General features: G+C 55.0%; 3 protein-coding genes across 4 annotated transcripts; 2 read left to right on the top strand and 1 right to left on the bottom strand.

The window, feature by feature from the left end:
• Positions 1-304: 304 nt before the first annotated feature.
• Positions 305-5,586, top strand: CCNB1IP1 (cyclin B1 interacting protein 1). The gene is made up of 4 exons (XM_007656776.3): positions 305-396; positions 1,584-1,918; positions 3,161-3,494; positions 4,143-5,586. The coding sequence occupies exons 2-4, from the start codon at positions 1,622-1,624 to the stop codon at positions 4,343-4,345; spliced, it is 834 nt and encodes a 277-aa protein (XP_007654966.2). The 5' UTR covers positions 305-396; positions 1,584-1,621; the 3' UTR covers positions 4,346-5,586.
• A 1,991-nt stretch (positions 5,587-7,577) lies between these two features.
• On the top strand, positions 7,578-15,725 carry TTC5 (tetratricopeptide repeat domain 5). 2 transcript variants are annotated; one of them, XM_029078384.2, is made up of 10 exons: positions 7,579-7,686; positions 10,444-10,576; positions 11,007-11,218; positions 11,417-11,567; positions 13,214-13,305; positions 13,677-13,733; positions 13,971-14,117; positions 14,256-14,470; positions 15,213-15,357; positions 15,473-15,725. In XM_029078384.2, exons 1-10 carry the CDS (start codon positions 7,639-7,641, stop codon positions 15,590-15,592), a joined length of 1,320 nt encoding a protein of 439 aa, XP_028934217.1. In that variant the 5' UTR covers positions 7,579-7,638; the 3' UTR covers positions 15,593-15,725. The 2 variants fall into 2 exon arrangements, with proteins under 2 accessions (XP_028934218.1, XP_028934217.1); XM_029078385.2 differs by lacking the exon at positions 13,677-13,733 and having other exon boundaries at positions 7,578-7,686.
• Positions 15,726-19,204: 3,479 nt separating this feature from the next.
• On the bottom strand, positions 19,205-20,559 carry LOC100086234 (olfactory receptor 11H6-like). The gene is made up of 2 exons (XM_029077419.1): positions 19,592-20,559; positions 19,205-19,397 (listed from the first exon to the last, which is right to left on the bottom strand). Exons 1-2 carry the CDS (start codon positions 20,557-20,559, stop codon positions 19,205-19,207), a joined length of 1,161 nt encoding a protein of 386 aa, XP_028933252.1.
• Positions 20,560-21,306: the final 747 nt, after the last annotated feature.

The following is a 21,306-nucleotide window of genomic DNA, read 5'->3' as shown; positions in this document are numbered from 1 at the left end:
CTTTCCACTGAGCCACGCTATCTAAGTAAGAGGGGAAGGGCGGCGGAGGACTGAAGGGAGGGGCTCCCGCGGATGTTCAAGGCGGCTTCCGCCTCCCTGTTGGCCGTTGCCTCCGTTGGGGAGGGAGGGAGGGAGGGAGGGCGCGCGAGACGGAGCGACGGCGCGCGAGACGGAGCGACGGCGCGCGAGACGGAGCGACGGCGCGCGAGACGGAGCGACGGCGCGCGAGACGGAGCGACGGCGCCTGCGCGGTGAAGCGCCGCGCAGGCGCAGAGAGGCAGCCGGCTTTTCCCGCGCTTTCCCCTCAGCCCGCGCGCCGTCGCCTTGGGGGCTGAGGCGACTCCCGGCCTCATCGCCCAAGTGAAGGCCCGGGGCTCCCGCAACGGACCCTTTGAGGTCTCTAGGGCCGCTCCCCCTCGAAAATCCCCATGTCCGGAGAGGTCCAGGAGAGCAGGCCTTGTTTTTCCTTGGGGAGTTTCTCCTCAACCCCGGGTGTGATCCTAATAATAATGTTGGTATTTGTTAAGCGCTTTCCCTGTGCAGAGCACTGTTCCAAGCGCTGGGGTAGATGCAGGGTCATCAGGTCCCATGGGAGGCGCACAGTCTTAATCCCCGTTTTACAGAGGAGGGAACTGAGGCACAGAGAAGTGAAGTGACTTGCCCCCAGTCACACAGCTGACAAGAGGCACAGTCGGGATTCGAACTCATGACCTCTGACTCCCACGCCCGGGCTCTTTCCACAGAGCCACGCTGCTGGGGAGAGGGTAGTGTTGAGGGGGCTGAATTCCCACCTCCTGTGGAGTGTCGCAGCTGCCCCAACACGGTGTTCTTGGGGTCTGCCAGGTCCACAGGCGGGTGGAGCGACGGGTTCTGGGCCGAAGCCGGCCAGGCGCCCACCCTGTCTATACCCAAGAAATGCCACTGGAGGAACCTGGATTTCTGCATCCCACAATGTGGCCTCAGGCCTTCCAGGCCACAGGGAAGGGACTCAGGTGGCAGATGTGAGCATGGAGACAGGCAGATTTGCCCCCAGACCTCGTGCTGACGACCTTCCTACCGGACCTCCCCCACGGGGTTCACACCCCACTAACGTTGCCCCATGTGGGACTGGTTCTTTGTCTTACCTATCTTGCACCTTCCCCAGCGGCCTGGGAGTCAGAAGGTCACGGGTTCTAATCCCGCATTCCGCCACTTGTCTGCTCTGTGGCCCTGGGCAAGTCACTTCACTTCTCTGTGCCTGAGTTACCTCATCTGTCAAATGGGGATTAAGACTGTAAACCCTATGTGGGACAGGGGCTAAGTCTAACCCAATTTGCTTGTGTCTACTCCAACGCTTAGCATAGTGCCTGGCACATAGTAAGCGCTTAACAAATACCACAAATAAAACCAATATTATCATTAATAATAATAATGATAAAAAAGCAAAACTTGTAGTCCTCTGCAGCCTAGGGAGTGATTTCAAGTGGCTCTCTGAGTAAATGGAATAGGCAATTTGGGCTTTGCTTAGTTTCCTGAGCCCTGACAGACCCTTCCGATCAGCATCCGAACTTAATCGGGGTTCTCTTTATTTCCACAACTTGTAGGGTTCCCACCTGGGGCTTGATGCCCCCCTCTCTGGACCATGTCTTTGTGTGAAGACATGCTGCTCTGCAATTACCGTAAGTGCCGCGCCAAGCTCTCGGGCTACGCCTGGGTCACCGCCTGCTCCCACATCTTCTGCGACCAACACGGCAGCGGGGAGTTCAGTCGCTCCCCGGCCGTCTGCCCTGCCTGTAGCAGCACCCTCTCCGGCAAGCTGGACATCGTCCGCACGGAGCTCAGCCCTTCAGAGGAGTACAAGGCCATGGTGCTGGCTGGGCTGCGGCCAGAGATCGTGCTGGACATCAGCTCCCGGGCCCTGGCCTTCTGGACGTATCAGGTATCCTTCCTCCCCATGGGCTGGTTTGTTGGATTGGAAGCTCCTGGAGGGATTGTCTGGCCTTTTTGAAAAAGTCGAGCATCCTGTGCCTTAGGTAGCTGGGATCCCCAGTGGTGGTGGTCCTGCTGCTGCTGAAACACTGAACCGTTGGGGGCATTTCCCATCTGGTGACACATCCAAGTGGCAATTGAATTGATGCCCCATTAGAACCAAAAGGGTGGTGGTCTAGGGAGTGAGCCTTCCCTTTGGGTTCATGAATTTTTGTTTTGCTGCTCATTTATTTTGATTTATTATGTTATAATGTGCCAAGCACTACTGAGCCCCGAGGAAAGGTTTGCTACAAGGATATGGATTCAGACACAGTCCTGACCCATGGGGAGTGCAGATCTAAGGTGGGGAGAGCACCGGACCGACCCCCTGGGGCAGAAAACAATCAGGTAAATTCAAGAGAAACCACAGGAGAAGGAGCAGGACTTCTCTACTGGAGGGAACTGCTCTCATATTTGTCCCTACTCCAGCCAGAGCCCTTCAGCGCTTAGAACAGTGCCTGGTGCGGAGTTTATTATTATTATTGTTCTTAACTGTAAAAGCCTTCCCAGTGGTCCAGATATTGTCACAGAGGGCAGGTTTCACCCACTAGCTCTAGCAGGATGGGCTTTCTCCTCAGCAACGTAGCCTAGTGGCAAGAGCCTGGTTCTGGAAGATGGAGGATCTGAGTTCTAATCCCGGATCCACCACTTCCCTGCTGAGTGACCTAGGGCAAGTCACCTAACTCCTCTGTGCCGCAGCTTCCTCATCAGCAAAATGGGGATTAAGTACCTGTTTTCCTTCCTACTTAGACTAATGGCTTTAAGTGGGACAGGGAATGTGTAAGACCTGATTAACGTGTAGCTAGCCCAGCACTTTGTTCAGTGGTTGGCACATAGTAAACCATACCACAATTATTATTATAAATAATAACAATAATAATGATTTTTGTGATGATGGGAAGGGAAGGAGGAGGCATCAGTGGCCCCTGAAGCCAGATGGTGGGGGTGCCACAAGCCCTGGGAGTCTCATACCATTACAGCTCCCCCCGTCTCAATCTTGAACCTGAGGCCCCGTGCTCTCCCCTCCCAGCTTTCCAGCCCTCTTTCTGGGCTTGGTTTTCCGGGGACAAGAGGGTCCCACTCCCGGGACCGTCAAGTCTCCTTTCTTGCTCCTCTGGACCGTCAAGTCTCCTTTCTTGCTCCTCTGGACCAGGTGCACCAGGAACACCTCTATCAGGAGTACAACTTCAGTAGGGCTGAGAGTCATCTGAAGCAGATGGAGAAGGTGTACACCCAGCAGATCCAAAGCAAGGATGTGGAGCTGACTTCCATGAAAGGGGAGGTCACATCCCTGAAGAGAGTGCTGGAAGAGTACAAGAAAAAGTTCAGCGACATCTCTGAGAAGCTCATGGAGCGCAACCGCCAGTACCAGAAGCTGCAAAGCCTCTACGACAGCCTCAGATTACGCAACATCGCTCTCGCCAACCACGAGGGCAGTATGGAACCCACCATGCCCTCCCAGCCACCTGCTCTGGCCTTCTCCTTGGGTAAGAATAAGGCAGCGAGAAGAGTAAGCAGGGCAGACAGAGCGAGGCAGAGCGGCAGAGTGAGCAGGGCAGACCAAGAGGAGCAGAGAGAGCAGGGCAGGCAGAACCTGGTGGGGTCTGAGCAGAGCAGGCAGGGCCAACCGGAAAGAATGGGCAAAGCAAGGTGCAGCCATGACCAAACCTCTGTTACCCTCCTGGGGATGCCGGGAGGGAGCTATGGGCCATTAATTGGGGGCCTAGTGGAGGGCCCTGCATAACGGTTCCTTGGTGGAGGGGTTCCAAGCAGGGAGATCCCCATTTCTGGGGGGGATATGGTATTAGTGAAGTGCTTACTGTGTGCCAGGCACTGTACTAAGCACTGGGATAGATACAAGATAATCAGGTTGGACACAGTCCCTGTCGCGCATAGAGCTCACAGTATTAATTCCCAATTTACAGATGAGGAAACAGGCACAGAGTAGTTAAATTGACTTGTCCAAAGTGACGTAGCAGACAAGTGATGGAGTTGGGGTAAGAACCCAGGTCCTTCTGATTCCCGGGTCCATGTGTATCCACTAGGCCACGCAGCTTCTCATTTCAAAAGTTTTGTTCCTACAGGCTCTACCTCCCTGCCGCTCACTGCTTTGGCTCTCTCTCCTTTCTCCTCAGGGAATGCCCCCAAATTTCCTGCGGACGCGTCACCGGCTCAGAACCGGGCTGCTGGGGACGGAGACTTCCTCTTCAGGCCACTCTTTGTAGGGTCCCCTCCCACAGCTGAGCCCAGCAACACCTTCTTCAGCTTTGCCTCCCCCCGCCACGCTCAGGAGTCCCAGCTTGGCCTCAACAAACCCTTCAAAGGGAAGAGGCTGTAACTGGCGTGGAGCCGGGGCCCCGGGGGAGGGATGGGCAGGTTGCCCTGCACAGCCACCACTTTCTGGCATTCAGCCCACATCCAGGGGTTCGCGGGCTTGGGCCAGGCTGTCCGGTTCAGACACCGTGCAGTCAGTGGCCTCCCCGTCCTGGTCCTGTTCCCCTTCCCACGCCCTCTTTCCCTAGAACACCTCCCTGCTCTCTCTCCCTCTTCTCTTCTAAATCCCACTTCCCCTCCCACTTCTCCTTGGACTTGGGGCAGAGAGAGAACCAACACTGAGGTGACCCCGGCTCCATTGCAGACTGCAAGCAGGTCCCCACCGACAGCAATATGCAGGCGTCACCGGTCCGGTCGGCGTCTGTCTGACTTGGGGTGGAAGTGTGCGATTAGACACAAGTTTGGGGAAGTGAGAGTGGGGCAGGCTTGGGTTAATATTCAGATAAGCAGCTTGGATGTGTGGGCAGGGTAGTGGAGTGTGTTTCCTCTTAAGAGTGGAGGGTGTTTTCCTCTTAAGGGTGGGTCTCAGGATTTGGGGGCTGGAAGCTGGTGCAGACATTTTTAGCTGGCACCGTGGGCCATTTCATATGTCTGCCTGGCGGGCCATGGGATGTGGGGTTTGGGGACCCATCTGTCTCCAGAGGGGAATCTGTTGAGTCTTCATGCATTTGTGTTTTGGTGTTTCATCTAGTGTGTAGGTGAGTGTTCAGAAGAGGCAAGAGTTGGTCTATTTCTTGTTGCATTTTTTTTTTTTTGCCTCAGTGGGTGCCCCTCTTTTAGACTATGCAGTAGCAAGAAGAGGGTGGAGGGTAGAGGAAGGGAGGGAGGGGCCTGCAGCATGTTTGCATCCCAGGCTAAGGTTGTTTATGAGAAATTCCCAGGGGTTTCTGGGCAATTGTCACCTGTCCCATCTTCCTTTGTGGAGGATCAGGCGGGCCTGGGTGAAGCCATCCTGGAGGAACCCCGGAGGAGAAGTTTGGCCTAGGGATGCCGGGCTGCTCACGGCCTAGGAACTCCAGACTGCTCACGGCCAGGGCTCTCATTGCTCCCAGCCAATCAAGTCTTTTTCCTCTCCCTAACCCTACCCATTCACACCCTGGTCATCGTCTTAGTCTAGTTATTTATTGGAGTTAAACAGAGAGCCCTGAAACCAGCCTTCCCCTCGGGTGGGGGAAAGAGGGGATGATCTGGGCATTCAGGCTGTTTGTAACAAGTTTCCATCCTCAATACAGTATTGAAATCAGGGATTGGTCTGTGCTTTGTTTTTTATTTCCCAAGAACGCTGGAGAGCCTCACCAGAAGGCCATCATTCCTGCTGCCAATGAACAATACCATCCTGGAGAGTGACTGGAAGGCCAAAATTGTCGAGACTTTCCCCCAGTTTGGGGAGGGTGGGTTTTCCCAATGCCAAATGCACCCAAGCCTGAAGGGGGTGGTCAGTCAGGATGGATTCCGAGGCAGAGAAGAGGCTGGAGAGGGGGTGAGCTCCCAGAGGATCCATTGCTAGCTATTGGCTGTCTGGGTAGCCCTCTGCCCCAGCCCCCCAGGGACTGACCAAAGCCCAGAATAATAATAATAATTATAGTGCATGTTAAGTGCTTACTGTATGTCAAGCAGTGTTCTAAACTTGGGTAGATATAAGTTACTCGGGTTGAACACAGTCCCTGTCCCATATGGGGTTTACAATCTAAGTAGGAGGGAGTAGGTTTTAATCCCTATTTTACAGATGAGGTAACAGGCACAGAGAAGTGAAGTGACTTGCCTGAGGTCACACAGCAGAACCCAGGACCTCTGATTGTAGACAGTAAGTTCGTTATGGAAAGGGAACGTGTCCACTAATTCTGTTGTACTGAACTCTCCCAAGAGTAGTAAGTGCTCAATAAATACTAATGATCGATCGATTGGAACAATGGGTGTCAGGTGACCTGGGTTCTAAATCGCAGCTCCACCACTTAATAATAATAATGTTGGTATTTGTTAAGTCCTTACTATGTGCAGAGCACTGTTCTAAGCTCTGGGGTAGATACAGTATCAGATTGCCCCACGTGAGGCTCACAGTCTTATATTTTACAGATGAGGGAACTGAGGCACAGAGAAGTGAAGTGACTTGCCCCCAGTCACACAGCTAAGTGGCAGAGCCGGGATTCAAACCCACAACCTCTGACTCCCAAGCCTGGGCTCTTTCCACTGAGCCACGCTGCTTCTCTACAGACTACTTGTCTGCTGTGTGATTTTGGGCAAGTCACTTCACTTCTCTGTCCCTCAGTTACCTCACATGTCAAATGGGGATTAAGACTGTGAGCCTTAGGTGGGACAGGGACTGCGTTCAACTTGGTTATATTGAATGTACCCTAGCACATAGTACAGTGCCAGGCATGTAGTGATAAGCAGCGTGGCTCAGGGGAAAGAGCCTGGGCTTGGGAGTCAGAGGTCATGGGTTCGAATCCCACCTCTGCCACTTGTCAGCTGTGTGACTCTGGGTAAATCACTTCACTTCTCTGTGCCTCAGTGACCTCATCTGTAAAATGGGGATTAAGATTGGGAGCCTCACGGGGGACAACCTGAGGACCCTGTCTCTCCCCCAGTGCTTCGAACAGTGCTAGGCACATAGTAAGTGCTACATAGTAAGTGCTTAACACATACCAACATTATTATTATTATTATTATTATTAATAATAACAAATACCTTATTTTTTAAAAAAGGTGGAGAGCCATTTGGCTGTGGAAGAGGATGGGGGTGCGGTTGGGGGTGGGACTTAGGGAATGAGCTCGGGGACTCCTGGCGTTGCTGGCCCCTTGGGCAGCATGGGGCCCGGGCTGGGGGTGGGGGGCCGCTCAGGGGCGAGGGCGACCGAGGAAATGGCCAGTGGCCCGAAGCCGAGTCGTAGGGAGGTCAAGGAATTAGCGTGGCTCAGTGGAAAGAGCCTCGTCTTGGGAGGCAGAGGTCATGGGTTCGAATCCAGACTCTGCCACTTAGCTGTGTGACTGGGGGCAAGTCACTTCTCTGTGCCTCAGTTACCTCATCTGTAAAATGGGGATTAACTATGAGCCTCAGGTGGGACGACCTGATTACCCTGTATCTACCCCAGCGCTTAGAACAGTGCTCGGCACATAGTAAGCGCTTAACAAATACCAACATTATTATTAAGGAAATGAAGGCGGGGGGAGGCGGCGGCCGCCGCGAGACCTCCAGGCCGCGGGGGGGCGCTGTGGCCGCGGGGGGAGGGGAGGGGGGCTGTGGCTTCGGCTCCAGGTTGCCCAGGGCGAGCGGCGGGACCGCGGCCTGGCCCAGGGGCGATGGCCGGCCGGGCCGCCGACGCCGAGGGGTCTTTGCGGACGCTGCAGGTAGGCCAGGCCCCGGGGGAGGGGGCAGGAGGAGCAGGAGGGCGGAGGGAGGGTGGGCTCCCCACCCGGGGGGCGCCAGGGAGAGGGGCCCGAGCACAGCCCAGTGTGGGTGGGAGTGTGCAGTGAGCACTTCGGACGGTCACCTGTGGGTGTTTGTGTTCCCCTGTCTGTAGTCGTGCATGGAGTTGCGTGAAAACGATCTGCAGTCGTGTGTCTGGAGTGGCGTGTCCTTCTGAACCCCTTTAGGCGTGGCTGTAATGATAATAATGGTGGTATTTGTTAAGCGCTTACTAAGCGCTGGGGGATACGAGGTTGTTCCACGTGGGGCTCACAGTTTTAATCCCCCTTTTACAGATGAGGTAGCCGAGGCACAGAGAAGCGAATAATAATAATGTTGGAATTTGTTAAGCGCTTACTATGAGCAGAGCTGTATTCTAAGCGCTGGGGTAGATACAGGGTAATCAGGTTGTCCCACGAGAGGCTCACAGTCTTCATCCCCATTCTACAGATGAGGTAATTAAGGCACCGAGAAGTTAAGTGACTTGCCCACAGTCACACAGCTGACAAGTGGCAGAAGTGGCACGACTTCTGACTCCCAAGCCCGGGCTCTTTCCACTGGGGCACGCTGAAGTGACTTGCCCCAAAGTCACACAGCTGGCAAGCGGCGGAGCTGGGATTAAAACCCACGACCTCTGACTCCCAAGCCCGGGCGCTTTCCACTGAGCCATGCAGCTTCTCATAGCAGCAGTAACAGGTGCATTTATTAAGGACTTACACGTCTCAGTCGTATTTATTGAGCACTCACTGTGCATAGAGCACTGTGTTAAACGCTTGGGAGAGTAACATATAAGAGAGTGATAAGACTCTCTTTAGACTGTGAGCCTGATTAGACTGTGAGCCCACCATTGGGCAGGGATTGTCTCTATCTGCTGCCAAATTGTATATTCCAAGCACTTAGTACAGTGCTCTGCAGATAATAAGGGCTAAATAAATACTATCGAATGAATGAATAAGATGGTTTCTCGAGGGGCGTACAGACTGGAAGCACTCTGCTGAATGCTGGGGAAGGATCGCCAGGGCCAGCGGCTACCAATCCATGTGGAAGGTGAAGAGAAAACAGCACATTCAAAGAAGGGCAGGGAAATGGTGAATTCACACAAGCCAGGAGAAGCCCAGTCCATCCCTCCTGGAAGGACCGGCAGCCTTCCGGCTTCTCCTCTGCTCCTGCCGGGACTGACCCAGCTGCTCAGGGTTTTCAAGTGTATCAGGATGAAATAATGAAATAAATATTAGTCTTACAAATAAAAATATATATTGTGTAAAGGTGCTGAGGTGCTGAGGATAGGAATGCAACTTCAAAGGGCCAAGAGAGGGATTGGGTTAACACATTTGGAGTGGTGGGAGTTAAGCAAAGAAGGCTTCCTGGAAGAAGTGGGAATTTTTAAGGAGAATCTTAAAGATGAGGAAAGTTGTCATCTGGCAGATTTTGGAGGGGAGGGAAGAACTTCCAGGCTGGGCCGTAGCAGGTGAAGAGAAATTTGAAGTCAATAGGTAGGAGTTCCTTTTCGATGCGAAGGGAGATAGGTATCATTGAGGGGTTTTGAGAAGTGACAAGACACATGCCGAGAGATGTTTCCAGAAGAGGATCCGTATGGCATCATGATGTGTAGTTTAGAGGAGGGAGAGGCTGGAGGCAGAAAGACCAGTGGAGGGGCTCACTCGGTAGCCTAATCATGATATGACAAGAGCATGGACAGTGTGGTAGTTATTTGGGTGGAGAGGAAGGGGCAGAATCAGGTCATGTTGAGGAAGAACTGGCAGGATTTAGCAGTTAAATGAATGTGAGAACTGAAAGAGTCAAGTGTGGCACCAAAGTTTCAGCCTTCTGGGGCAGGGAAAATGGAGGTGTTACCGACAGAGGTGGAAAAATTAGGAGGAGGAAATAGGTTCAGTTTTAACCTTGTCGAGTTTGAGGTGTCGGTGGGGCTTTCAAGAAGAAATGTCTTGGAGACGAGGAGATTCCGGATTGTGGTTAGGTGAGAGGACTGGAGAAGTTATTTTGGGAGTCGGCCTGAGAGAGGAGGTACCGGAAGCCAGGTGGGAGAATGAGCTGACTGAGAGTAAAGGGAGAAAAGAAGGGGACCTGGAACAGAGCTTTGTGGGGCGGTCATGATTAGGGGATGAGAGATGGAAGAGAAGAGGTCAGTGAGGTAGGGGTAGAACCAGGAGAGTACTGTGTCGACAAAGCGAAGGCACTGGTTCCCAGGATCAAAGGCAGCACAGAGGTCTCGCTAAGCCCCAGCTCCTCCTCCTGGTCTTAAATTAGAGATCTTGGTTGAAGGCAGCGAGGTGGACTAGTTGATTTCTGACTCTGGGATCCTACCTCCAGAGGGATAATAATAATAATTAGGGCATTTCTTAAGCACTCATTTGGTACCAGGCACTGTACTAGCTGCTGGGATGGATACAGGCAAATTGGGTTGGAGACAGTTCCTTGTTCCACGTAAGGCTCATGGTCTTAATCCCCATTTTAAAGATGAGGTTACTGAGGCACAGAGAAGTGAAGCGACTCACTCAAGGACACACAGCAGACAAGTGCTGGAGCCGGGATTAGAATCCATGACCTTCTGATTCCCGGGCCCGTGCTCTATCCACTATGCCGTGAGGATGGGAGGAAACCCTTCCTGGGTTCCCTGACTCCCGCCCAGGCTCCCCCAGCCCCTGACATCCCTCTTGCCCCCTTGCTGTGGCCCCCAGGAGCTGGTGGACCGTCTGTACACGTTCCGGGATCACTACTTGGAGACGCACGGTGTGGAGGCAGCCGGCCGCAAGGCCCAGGATGTGCGGAAGGAGATGGAGTTGGCCCTGCAGCAGATGGAAGAGATGGGAAGTATGTTCTCTGGCAACCCCCTTCGGTCAGGACCAACCACCCTCCCCTTGACCCCAGTTAGCTTCTCCCCAAGGTCCTGCCAGGGTATCACCTTTCAGTCCCAGCTGGGAAGCCTGGAGGGACCCTCTTCTTTGCACTCACCCTCTGACCCTCTGTGCCCCCAAGTAGGGCCAGGGCTGTGGGGTCGAAAAGATCCCGTCCTATTGCTCAGTCTTAATCCTGCCCTGGGCCGGTTGGAGGCCCCAACCTCTGTAACACCAAGCCCATCCCTAGCCCCTGCTCTGGGCCCAGCCCTGGCTCCAGCCTGTGCTCCTGTCCCGGATCCCAGCCCCAGTCCTGGCCCCTGCCCCCTGCCCCGGGTCTAGTCCTAGCTCCAGTCTGCACTCCTGCCCCGGATCTCAGCCCCAGTCCCTCTCTGGATCCCTCCCAGGCTCTGTCCAGGCCCAACCGCTGGCCCTGATGCTGACCGGGAAGGCCTTGAACGTCACTCCTGACTACAGCCCCCGGGCCGAGGAGCTGCTTTCCAAAGCCGTGAAGCTGGAGCCCGGGTTGGTGGAGGCCTGGAACCAGCTGGGCGAGGTCTACTGGAAGAAAGGGGACTTGGCTGCAGCCCACACCTGCTTCTCTGGAGCCCTCACCCACGTGAGCCCCTCCCCTTCGCGGATGCAGGAGGAGGGACCCAGTGACCCGGGCCCCAGGCCCCGAGGCTTTCCCATCTGGTCTTAGTCCATGAGGCCGGTGGGGGCACAACTGGAAATAAGGGAGGGAGGGAGGAAGGAGGGACTGACTGTATCCTTCTCTCTTCCTTTCCTCTCTTGCCTTCCTTCCCTCTACATGCAGTGCAAGAACAAGGTTTCCCTGCAGAACCTTTCCATGGTCCTGAGGCAGCTGCGGGCTGAGAGTGGGGACGAGCACACCCGCCATGTGGTGGACAGTGTCCGGCAAGCCAAGCTGGCCGTGCAGATGGATGTCCATGATGGCCGTTCCTGGTGTGAGTGTCTTCTCCGGCCCAGGTCTGCTAGACTGGATGGGGGTTCCCCATCTCTTTAAGGGGGTTGTTGGCAACTAGGGGTTCTCTTGAGTCCCTGCTCGTCCTTGATGCAGCACTGTTGACTACTGCTCCTGAGCTGGGGGGGTGGTCATGTGCGTGAGTATCTACCTTTACTGTGTGGCCAGCACCCCATTCCCCTTTCCCACCATTTACCTTATTTTTCCCATCCTACCCTCTTGAGGGCAGGGAGGGGCAGAGCTTTCTCTCTCCGTTTTACAGATGGGGAAACTGGGTCCCAGAGAAGTTCATTCATTCAATCATATTTGAGCACTTACTATGTGCAGAGCAGTGTACTAAGCGCTAGAGAGAGTACAATGCAACAATAGACATATTCCCTGCCCACAGTCTAGAATGGGGGAGATAGACATTAATATAAATCAATTACAGGTATTGAACATACGTGCTATGGGACTGGGAAGGGAGCAAGTCAGGGCGACACAGAAAGGAGTGGGAGAAGAGGAAAGGAAGGCTTAGTCTGGAAAGGTCTTTTGGAGGAGTTGTACCTTTAATAAGGCTTTGAAGTTGGGTAGATTAACTGTAGGATTTCAGGATGGAGGGTGTTCCAGGCCAGAGGCAGGATGGGAGCGAGGGGTCAGCGGTGAGATAGACGAGATGGAGGTACAGTGAGAAGGTTAGCATTCGAGTAGCAAAGTGTGCGAGCTGGCTTGTAGTAGGAGAGTAGCAGGGTAAGGTAGGAGGGAATGCTTTAAAACTGATAGTAAAGGAGTTTCTGTTTGCAGAGGTGATTTGATTGGGCATCCACTGGAGGTTCTTTAGGAGTGGGGAAACATAGACTGAACATTTTTGTAGACATACGACCCAGGCAGCGGAGTGAAGTCTGGACTGCAGTGAGGTGAGACAGGAGGCCTGGAGGTCAGCAAGGTGATCTACAGTGATGGGAAAGTCAGGGAGAGGACAGGGTTTGGGTGGGAAGATAAGGAGTTCTGTTTTGGACATGTTAAGATGGAGGTGACGTGAGTACATCCCAGTAGAGATGTCTTGAAGGCAAGAGGATCTCCAAGGGAGTGGGTGTAGTTGGAGAATAGAAGTTCTGACTGCCGAAGGGGCGAACCCACCCTCTCTGTCCCACCAGACCCTTAGGGGAGGAGGGAGCAGATCATCAGAAACAGAGCTGAGAGGTAGAATGTCCTGGGTGGGGCGGGGGTGGCTGCAGGTGGGCAGGTGCTGAGGACCAGCAGTGAGCCCAGAGACTCAGTGGAACCAGGGGCTCGGGGCCCAGCACCAGCCAAGCCCCCAGGCAGCGAACCCTGGATGTGGGATTTGCGATTTGGCGGCGGCGGTGGCAGCCGGGGTCCCAGTGGGATCCTGCTGCCAGTTGAGTAGCTCGTGGAGCTTCTCTGGCCGCACACGCTGGCCCCACCCAGGACTCTCCCACCTCCTTTGTTTCTTCTGACCACTCCTGCCCCTCCTGCAAAGTGGATGGGAGCCACTGGACAGCACTGGGGGCAGTGGGGATACCGGCTTTCTTTTCTAGACTCGAGGGATGTGTCGAGCCCTAGACCTGGTGAGTGTCGGTGGGAAAGATTGGACTTTCTGATTTCCATGTGTCCCCGTGTCTCTCTTAGATATCCTGGGCAACGCCTATCTCTCCCTCTTCTTCAACTCAGGCCAGAACCCCAAGGTCTCCCAGCAGGCCCTAAATGCCTATGCACATGCGGTGGGTACTGGCTATCCCTAAGGGGATGCTGGGGGGAGGAGAGGAGGGAGGTGACAGGAACCACCCTGTTCTCTGGGCCCTTCTTCTGGGGCCGCTCCCCCTAAGACGCTCCCTCTTCCCCCACCAGCCCCTCTCCCTGGGACCACTACCCCCGAGGACCCCTAGCTGATGGCTCTTGCCTTCCCATGGGTCCCTTGGGTCCCTTTGCCTTCCCTCTGGCCCACTGCACCCTGAGTCTATGTTTTCAAAGCCCCAGAGGCAAGAACCGGCCTCTGGCTCCCTCCCCCTTCCCCCAAACTAGCCCTCCCTCCCAGCGCCCCAGGTCATTGGCCTGGCCCCTCTGAGTGGCCGTGTTCCTGCTGCCCCTTTAGGAGAAGGTGGACAGGACAGCCTCCTGCAACCCCGATCTCCACCTGAACAGGGCCACGGTGAGGCTGGGCGTGGGGCGAGGGAGGTGGGCAGGTTGGGGGTGTTCCTGTCCACTTTGGACGGCATATCGAAGAGGCTCCTAGTAGCTCCTGGCCCAGGAGTTGGTAGGGTGAGTATGGAATGCAGAGCAGGAGAGTGGAATGTGGTCGTGCATGGAGAGAAGATATTGTGCCGAGCTGGGGCCAGCCTCGTCCCCTGCTTCCCCCTCCGCCTCCCCCTCTTCCCCTTCCCCACAGCTGTACAAGTACGAGGAGAATTACGCCGAGGCCCTGCAAGGTTTCTCTCAGGCGGCAGTGCTGGACCCGGCCTGGCCCGAGCCGCAGCGGCGGGAGCAGCAGCTGCTGGACTTTCTGGAGAGGCTGACCAGCCTGCTGGACAGCAAGGTATCGGGGCCCAGTGCCTCAGGGAACGGGCCCGGGGCAGAGTGGAAGGGGTGAGTAGTGGGGGGTTGGTGCCCAGCACCTTGCCCCGTTCTGCATTTCCTCACCTCCCTTCCCTGACCTCCACTTCCTATGCTGCAGGGCAAGGTAAAGACCAAGAAGCTGCAGAATATGCTGGGAAGCCTGCGGCCGGCCCATCTGGGCCCCTGTGGGGATGGGCGCTACCAGGCGGCCTCTGGGCAGAAGATGACGCTGGAGCGGAAGGCTCTGAGTGCCCTGAGGCCTGGAGCCAACAGCGGTGCCGTGGCGCTCGGGAAGGTGCTGTTCAGCCTCACAACCGAGGAGAAAGTGCCCTTGTAAGTGCAGACCCCAGCTCCGATACAGACTTCAAGCCTGGACACCCCCCAACCTGGCCTCAGCACAGACTCCCTCCCCGCTCTCTCCTTCCATCTCCCAAGCCTGACTCAGTCAGTCGATCCTACTTATCAAGCACTTACTGTGTGCAGCGCACTGTACTAAGTACTTGGGAGAGTAGGTTTTCCCTGACTAAGCCCTCCCTTTTCTTTTTTCCCACTCCCTTCTGCATTGTCCTGACTTGCTCCCTTTGTTCTTTCACCCTCCCAGCCCCACAGCACATACATAGCTGTAATTTATTTGTGTTGCTGTCTGTCTTCCCCCGCTCTAGACTGTAGCTTGTCATGGGCAGAGAACGTGTCTGTTTATTATTGTTATTCTCTCCCAAGCACGTAATACAGTACTTTTGCACACAGTAAGCGCTCAATAAATACGATTGAATGAATGAATAAATGCAATATAGCAATATAACAGGCACATTCTCTGCCTCAACAAGCTAACAGTCTAGAGACTCCAGCCAGCACAGACCACCACCCCTCACAGCTCAGACAATCCTCTCTGGCTCAAATTGAATAAATTGGATCATTTTGGGCGTAGAAATTTTCCAGAGGGGCAGGGGTGAGGTGCCTATACCCAACTTAGGCCTTGGAGAAGCCCAAGAAGAGTTGGGAATTGGATGCCGGAGAGGGGGTAACCCAGTAACCCATTTTCCTCCTCTTCGTCCCACCTTTCCCGTGGCAACAGCACATTCGGGCTCGCGGACTCCGAGGGGCCTTGCTATGCAGTGACTGTGTACAATATGGCACAGAGCTGGGGGGTCCTCATCGGTGACTCTGTGGCCATCCCAGAGCCCCACCTCCGGTTGCATCACATCCAGTACAAGGGCAAGGTACGTGTGTATGTACAGGCATGAGAGAGAGAGAGAGTGTGCATGTGTGTGTGTATTTGTGTGTCTGCGTTCCTGGGCCAAAGGGCCTGTGCTGAGCAGCTTCCTTTCTCTCCAGGCCTTCTCCTTCCCCAGCCTGCGTGTGGAGACGCCCCTCCTCCTGGTGGTGAATGGGAAACTGCAGGGCTGCAGCAGCCAGGCCGCAGCCACCGTGGCCTACCGGCCGCAGAGCGAGTAGCCCCGGGCTCACCTAACGGGGCACTGGGGGCGGGAGGGCAGGGGGCCCAGGTGGCCGGGCCTGCCGATGTGTAGATTTCGTATTTATTGCCAGACCACTTACGGCTGGACTTTTACAGTTGTTTTTGGACAGACCCGCCTGTTTGTGTTGAACCGGCCTCGCCGCTCCTGGGGGAAGCGTCTAGCCTGCAGGCACCTGCTCCAGCCCCGCTCACTCACTACGCCCCCTGCTCCGGGTTGCTCATGAGCTAACGTCTTCTTGGTGCTGGTCCCCCAGCCCCCAGGTCCCACAGGTACCCTAAGCCTGTGGGGCTTTCAGCTGGGACCTAGGGCCTCCCCCACCCCACTGCCCCCTTCCCTCCCACCCCATGATGACTCCCACCCTGCCCCAGGGGATGTGCCCTTGGGCTTCATCTAATAGGGTGGGTCTGGGCCAGGATTGTGGTAGGAGAGCCCAAGCCACTGACGGTGGCTGACTGGTAAGAGGGTGGCCCGAGGCGCTGATGGCGGCTGACTGGTGGGAAGGGACCTTGAGGTATTGATGTCAGCTAACTGGTGGGAGGGGAGCCTGAGGTATTGACCGGTGGGAGGGGAGTTGGAGGCACTGACAGCGGCTCACCGGCGAGAGGGGAGCCGATGGTGTGGACGGCAGCCGACCCAGTTGGCCCTAGAGGTTGACCCCGGGGAATTGTCATGTGGCCAATATAGCAAGGTTTCAGGGAGCCCCACGTACGTGGCCAGGTAAATCAATCGATTCATTTTATTTACTGAGTGCTTACTGTGTGCAGAGCACTGTAGTAAGCACTGGGAGAGTACGATATAATAGAGTTGGTATATACATTCCCTGCCAACAACAAGCTTTCAGTCTAGAAGGGGTGGCAGACATGAATATAAATTGATTACAGATATGTACATAAGTGCTGTGGGGCTGAGGGAGTGGTGAATAAAAGATTCAAATCCAAATGCAAAGGCAACACAGAAGGGAGTGGGAGATGAGGAAAAGGAGGGTTTAGTCAGGAAAGGCCTCCTGTAGGAGATGTGCCTTCAGAAAGACTTTGTAAGTGGGGAGGGTGATTGTTTATCGGATATGAAGGCCGGAGGAAGGACGTCAGCGAGAGGTCATTGGCAAGGTAGATGAGACCGAGGTATAGTGAGTAGGCTGGCATTAGAGGAGCCAGGTATGTGGGCTGGGTTGGATGAGGAAAATAGCAAGATGAGGTAGAAGGGGGCAATGTGACTGAGTGCATTAAAGCCAATGGTAAGGAGTTTTTGTTGGCAGAGGTGGATGGAAAACAACTGGAAGTTCTTGAGGAGTGGAGAAAAATGGACAGAACGGGTCCAATGCTGTGGCTAGATAGGCTCTCCCTCTTCCCCATCCCCATGCCTCATGTCCAGACCCCTGCTCAGGCTGCCTGCACTGCCCATCTCCTGCTCATGGGGTGAGCAGAACTGCCCTGAGTCCCCCCTTGCATTTTCCCCCATTGTACCCAGGAAACTAGGGTAGAACTTGGCCTAAGAGAAAGGCTGACATGCTCACGACCACACAACACTTTAATTGGGATCCCCACACTCTAAGCAGCAGCCCTAGTTTCTAATTGGCAACTTCCCTTCCTGGCTAATTGGCTCTCCAGGGTGGCCAGCTTGGGAGACAGAGTTGGGGGCGATGGATGCTCTGAGTTTGTCTTATTTCCATTGATTTTGTCTCAGCGGGCTGGGCTCTGGAAGGAGGATCCCGGGGGTCTCATTGAGCAGCCCCTGTGCCTCTCTGCTTCTCACCTTTCCAGCCCCACCAAATGTGCTGGGGAGGGAGGGCCATCTTGACCTTACTGACACCTAATCTCTGGCTTCCCACTCTTCCTGTCCCGGGGCCCGGGTATTTGCCCCCTATGTGACGTGGGGGAGTCAGGAGACCAGGCTGGTCTCTCCTCAACTCAGAAACCAAGAGAGCTGGGCTGAGCCGATGCTAAGGCTGGGCTGGGCTGGGCTGGGGGTGGTCACTTCTAGCTCTGCCAGTGCTGAGCCCGAGAGAAACTTTTGGGTTCTAGGGTTGGTAAGGCGTCTGGTAGGAACGGGGAGGCTCATGGGAGGCATGATGGGTACCGTCCTGGGTCCCAGGAAGGGCCAAGGTGGCCAGGGGGAGCCATCAGAGCACCCCCCACCTCCCCCAACCTACCCTCACACTAACCCTTTCCCTGATCTAGGGGGTCCCTGCAGTTTTTGCAGAGTTTACTGAGCACTTGGAGAAGGCCAGCAATCAGAGCAGAGTGGCATAGTGGATAAAGCACGGGCCTGGTCGTCAGAAGGGTTCTAATCCCAGCTCTGTCACTTGTCTGCTTTGTGACCTTGGACTAGTCACTTTACTTCTCTGGGCCTCAGCTACCTCAACTGGGAAATGGGGATTGAGATAATGAGCCCCATATGGGACAGGGACTGTGCCCAACTTGATTAACTTGGATTTACCCCAGTGCTTAGAACAGTGTCTGCACATAAGTGTTTAACAAGTGCCAGAATTATTATTATTTTTAATAATACTAATAAGCAATAATATTGCTTGAGTACCTTCTCTCTGCAGAGCACTGAGCTAAGCAGTTGGGCAATGAAAAATATTTACAGATTCAGTAGTGGAATGAGAATAAATAAGTGTATAATTGAATATGCATATGTACACGAGGACGGGAATACCTAACTGTAGGTGGTTTACATGCTACAATTTGGCATTTAAGGAATTAGTGGACAAGGCTTGGCAGGGGAGGGATTTTAGAAGAATTTCGAAGATGGGGAGAGCTGTGGTTTGGCGGAGCTGTAGGGAAGGGGCTCCAGGCCTGGGTGACAATATGTTCTAGGTCAGAGGGAAGAAGAAATAGTAAAGGGGAGAGAAGAGTGTGAGCTAGGGAGTGGTAGGTGAGTACTCTGCAAAGCGCTTATGAGAATGCAGTATAACAGACACATTCCCCACCCACACAAGTTTATTGTCTAGAGGGGGAGACAGACGTTAGTAATAATAATGGAATCTGTTAAGCGCTTACTCTGTGGCAAGCACTGTCCTAAGCGCTGGGGTAGGTACAAGGTTATCAGGTTGTCCCACGGGGGCTTAAAGTCTTAATCCCCATTTTCCAGATGAGGTAATTGAGGCACTTGGCTAAAGTCACACAGATGACAAGTGGCGGAGCCGGAATTAGAACCCACGACCTCTGACTCGCAAGCCCGTGCTCTTTTCCACTAACCCAAGGAAATAAATTACAGGTATGAACAAAAGTGCCTTGGGTCTGGGCGGGGGTCATGAATAAAGGGAGCAAGTCAGAGTGTTGCAGAAGGGAGTTGAAGAAAAGAAAAGGAGGATTTAGGAAAGTCTCTTGGAGGAGATGTGCCTTTAATAAGGCTTTGAAGTGGGAGAGAGTAATTGTCAGTGAGATATGAGGAGGTAGGGCGTTTCAGGCCCGAGGCAGGACGTGGGGGAGAGGTCGACTGCGAAATAGATGAGATTGAGGTACAGCGAGAAGACCCTCAGAGTAGCTTTGGAGGGGTTGGGGTGTTCTGAAAACCCAGCGCGAAGATTCAGGGGCGGCACGGCCACACGCGACGCTCCCTTGTATCTCTGGGTGGATTTGAAAATCTAATCATCTTCGCCACAGTCCTTATCATCAAAATCACCACCAGCAGCCCCCTCCCTCTCCTTCGCCACTGCGATCCCCTCCGCAAGCGTCTTCATGAACATAACCTTCAAGCGGAGGCAGGGGGTGGGTGAGCGGGGCTGGACCGGGAGTTCGTGGCTAATCTGACTAGGGTCCACAGGAGCCTGGGTGAGGCTGCAAAGGGGAAGAATGTTGAGGATCCGACCTGGAGGTCAGTGAGGAGGGGAGGGAGCGGTACGTGTACGACAGCCTTCTTGGGGGGCAGGCTCCTCAAAGGGCAGCACCAAGGCCCGGGACCCAGCAGAGTCGGTGGCATTTGGTCCGGTGGCCCCCATCACTTCTGGCTCCCAGCCCTCCCCGTGCCCCACCCTAGGGTCCACCCGGATAAGACCCAGCCCCGCCCCAGCCCGGCCCGGAGGGCGTTCTTCATCTCCTGGTTCCGGAGGCTGTAGATGAGCGGGTTGCAGAGCGGCGTCAGCACCGAGTAGAACAGGGTGGTGAACTTCTCCATGCCCTCCGTCTGTCCGGCCCCGGGGCTCACGTAGGTGACCATGACGGAGCCGTAGAACAACGCCACCACGGCCAGGTGGGAGCCGCAGGTGGAGAAGGCCTTGCGCCGGCCGGCGGCCGAGGGCACCCGCAGCACCGCCCGGAGCACCAGCGCGTAGGAGCCCAGGATGAAGAGCAAGGTGGCGAAGATGAGGAGGGAGCTCATGAGCCCGCAGATGAGCACGGTGCCCGGGATGGGGCTACAGGCGGCCGCCAGGGCCAGCAGTGGGCCCAGGTCACACAAGAAGTGGTCGATGACGTTGGGGCCGCAGAAGGGCAGCCGGGCCACCAGGTACACAGGAAGGAGGAACCAGAGGAAGCCGCCCGCCCAGCAGGAGATGACCAGGTGGGCACAGGACCTCTTGGTCATGACCGAGGGGTAGCGCAAGGGCCGGCAGATGGCCAGGAACCGGTCAAACGCCATGACCGACAGGAAGAGGCACTCGGTGGTGCCCAGCGAGAAGAAGCAGTAGAATTGGAGGAAGCAGCCCGCGAGGGAGATGGCCTTGGTCTCGGAGAAGATGTTGGCCAACATGTTAGGGACGTCCGAGTTGACGTAGCAGATCTCCAAGAAGGCGAAACCCCCCAGGAGGAGATACATGGGGGTGTGGAGGCGGTGGTCCCGGCGCACGGCACAGACGATGGCCCCGTTCCCCAGCAGGGTCAGCGCGTAGGACGCGGAGAAGAGCGAGAAGAGGAGGGGCCTGATCTCCCGCCGGCTCGGGAAGCCCAGGAGGATGAACCCATTGCTGGAGCCGCTGAAGTTACCGCTGCCCGGGAGGGTCATCGTTCCGCAGCCTGGAAGGGGCTGAAGTGGGAGAAACGGCGGCTTGGGTGTCGGGGTTGGGGAACACCGGGATAGGAGGCCGTCGGCATGGCGGGGCGGGGGTGAGGTGGGTAACAGGTTGGCAAGGGAAGTGATTTCTGCCTAATGGGTGGGAGGGAGTGGGGCGGCAGGGCAAGTGGTGACCAGAGTGAACGATGCAGCTACCACTGACTTCAAGTTCCTAAATGCTGCTTTCCCCTACAAACCTCCTGCCCTGCACTCTCCCTCTTTGCTCCTCCCCATCTAACCTCTTTACCTTTTCCTTCTCAACTCTCCTGCTTCCGACTCTTTCTTAGGCCTTTCCTTCTACAGGGAACTTCTTTCACCCTTCCTCACCGACTTCAGCCCTCCCTTTGTCAAAACCTCCTGAAATTCTACCTCCAGGAATCTTTCCTATGAGCCCCAGTCTTTACGCCCTCACGACTCCCTCAGCTTTTGTGCGTATAGCAATCTGTGCACCTGCCGATTTACTTCTGTTTTCTCACCCATACCTACTGTACACTTACAAGATATACCCGCTTGCCTCACTCATTCGACGCTGAGCTCCTTCAGGGAAAGGACCACATTTTTTCTTTTATTGTTTTTCACCAAAATGGCATTTGGGACCGTAATGCCGAACACAGGGGGTGCCCTATACAATTTCTGGACAGAGTTGGCACCAGGGTAGAGTTTGGCCAACAATGCTCTGAATAAGGCAGTTATTCAGCA

The sequence above is a fragment of the Ornithorhynchus anatinus genome, chromosome 13 (genome assembly GCF_004115215.2).
Source record: "Ornithorhynchus anatinus isolate Pmale09 chromosome 13, mOrnAna1.pri.v4, whole genome shotgun sequence".
Lineage (NCBI taxonomy): Eukaryota > Metazoa > Chordata > Mammalia > Monotremata > Ornithorhynchidae > Ornithorhynchus > Ornithorhynchus anatinus.
This window is presented reverse-complemented; position numbering and strand designations above follow the sequence as displayed.

Excerpts from the sequence above, each read along its gene's own strand:
- CCNB1IP1 (XM_007656776.3), top strand. The coding sequence starts at position 1,622 with ATGTCTTTGTGTGAAGACATGCTGCTCTGCAATTACCGTAAGTGCCGC. Across the intron at positions 1,919-3,160 it reads TGGCCTTCTGGACGTATCAG|GTGCACCAGGAACACCTCTA; the intron begins GTATCCTTCCTC and ends CCTCTGGACCAG. Across the intron at positions 3,495-4,142 it reads TGCTCTGGCCTTCTCCTTGG|GGAATGCCCCCAAATTTCCT; the intron begins GTAAGAATAAGG and ends CTTTCTCCTCAG.
- TTC5 (XM_029078384.2), top strand. The coding sequence starts at position 7,639 with ATGGCCGGCCGGGCCGCCGACGCCGAGGGGTCTTTGCGGACGCTGCAG. Across the intron at positions 13,306-13,676 it reads TAAATGCCTATGCACATGCG|GAGAAGGTGGACAGGACAGC; the intron begins GTGGGTACTGGC and ends CTGCCCCTTTAG. Across the intron at positions 14,471-15,212 it reads ACCGAGGAGAAAGTGCCCTT|CACATTCGGGCTCGCGGACT; the intron begins GTAAGTGCAGAC and ends CCGTGGCAACAG.
- LOC100086234 (XM_029077419.1), bottom strand. The coding sequence starts at position 20,559 with ATGACCCTCCCGGGCAGCGGTAACTTCAGCGGCTCCAGCAATGGGTTC. Across the intron at positions 19,398-19,591 it reads TTATCCGGGTGGACCCTAGG|CCTCACCCAGGCTCCTGTGG; the intron begins GTGGGGCACGGG and ends TCCCCTTTGCAG.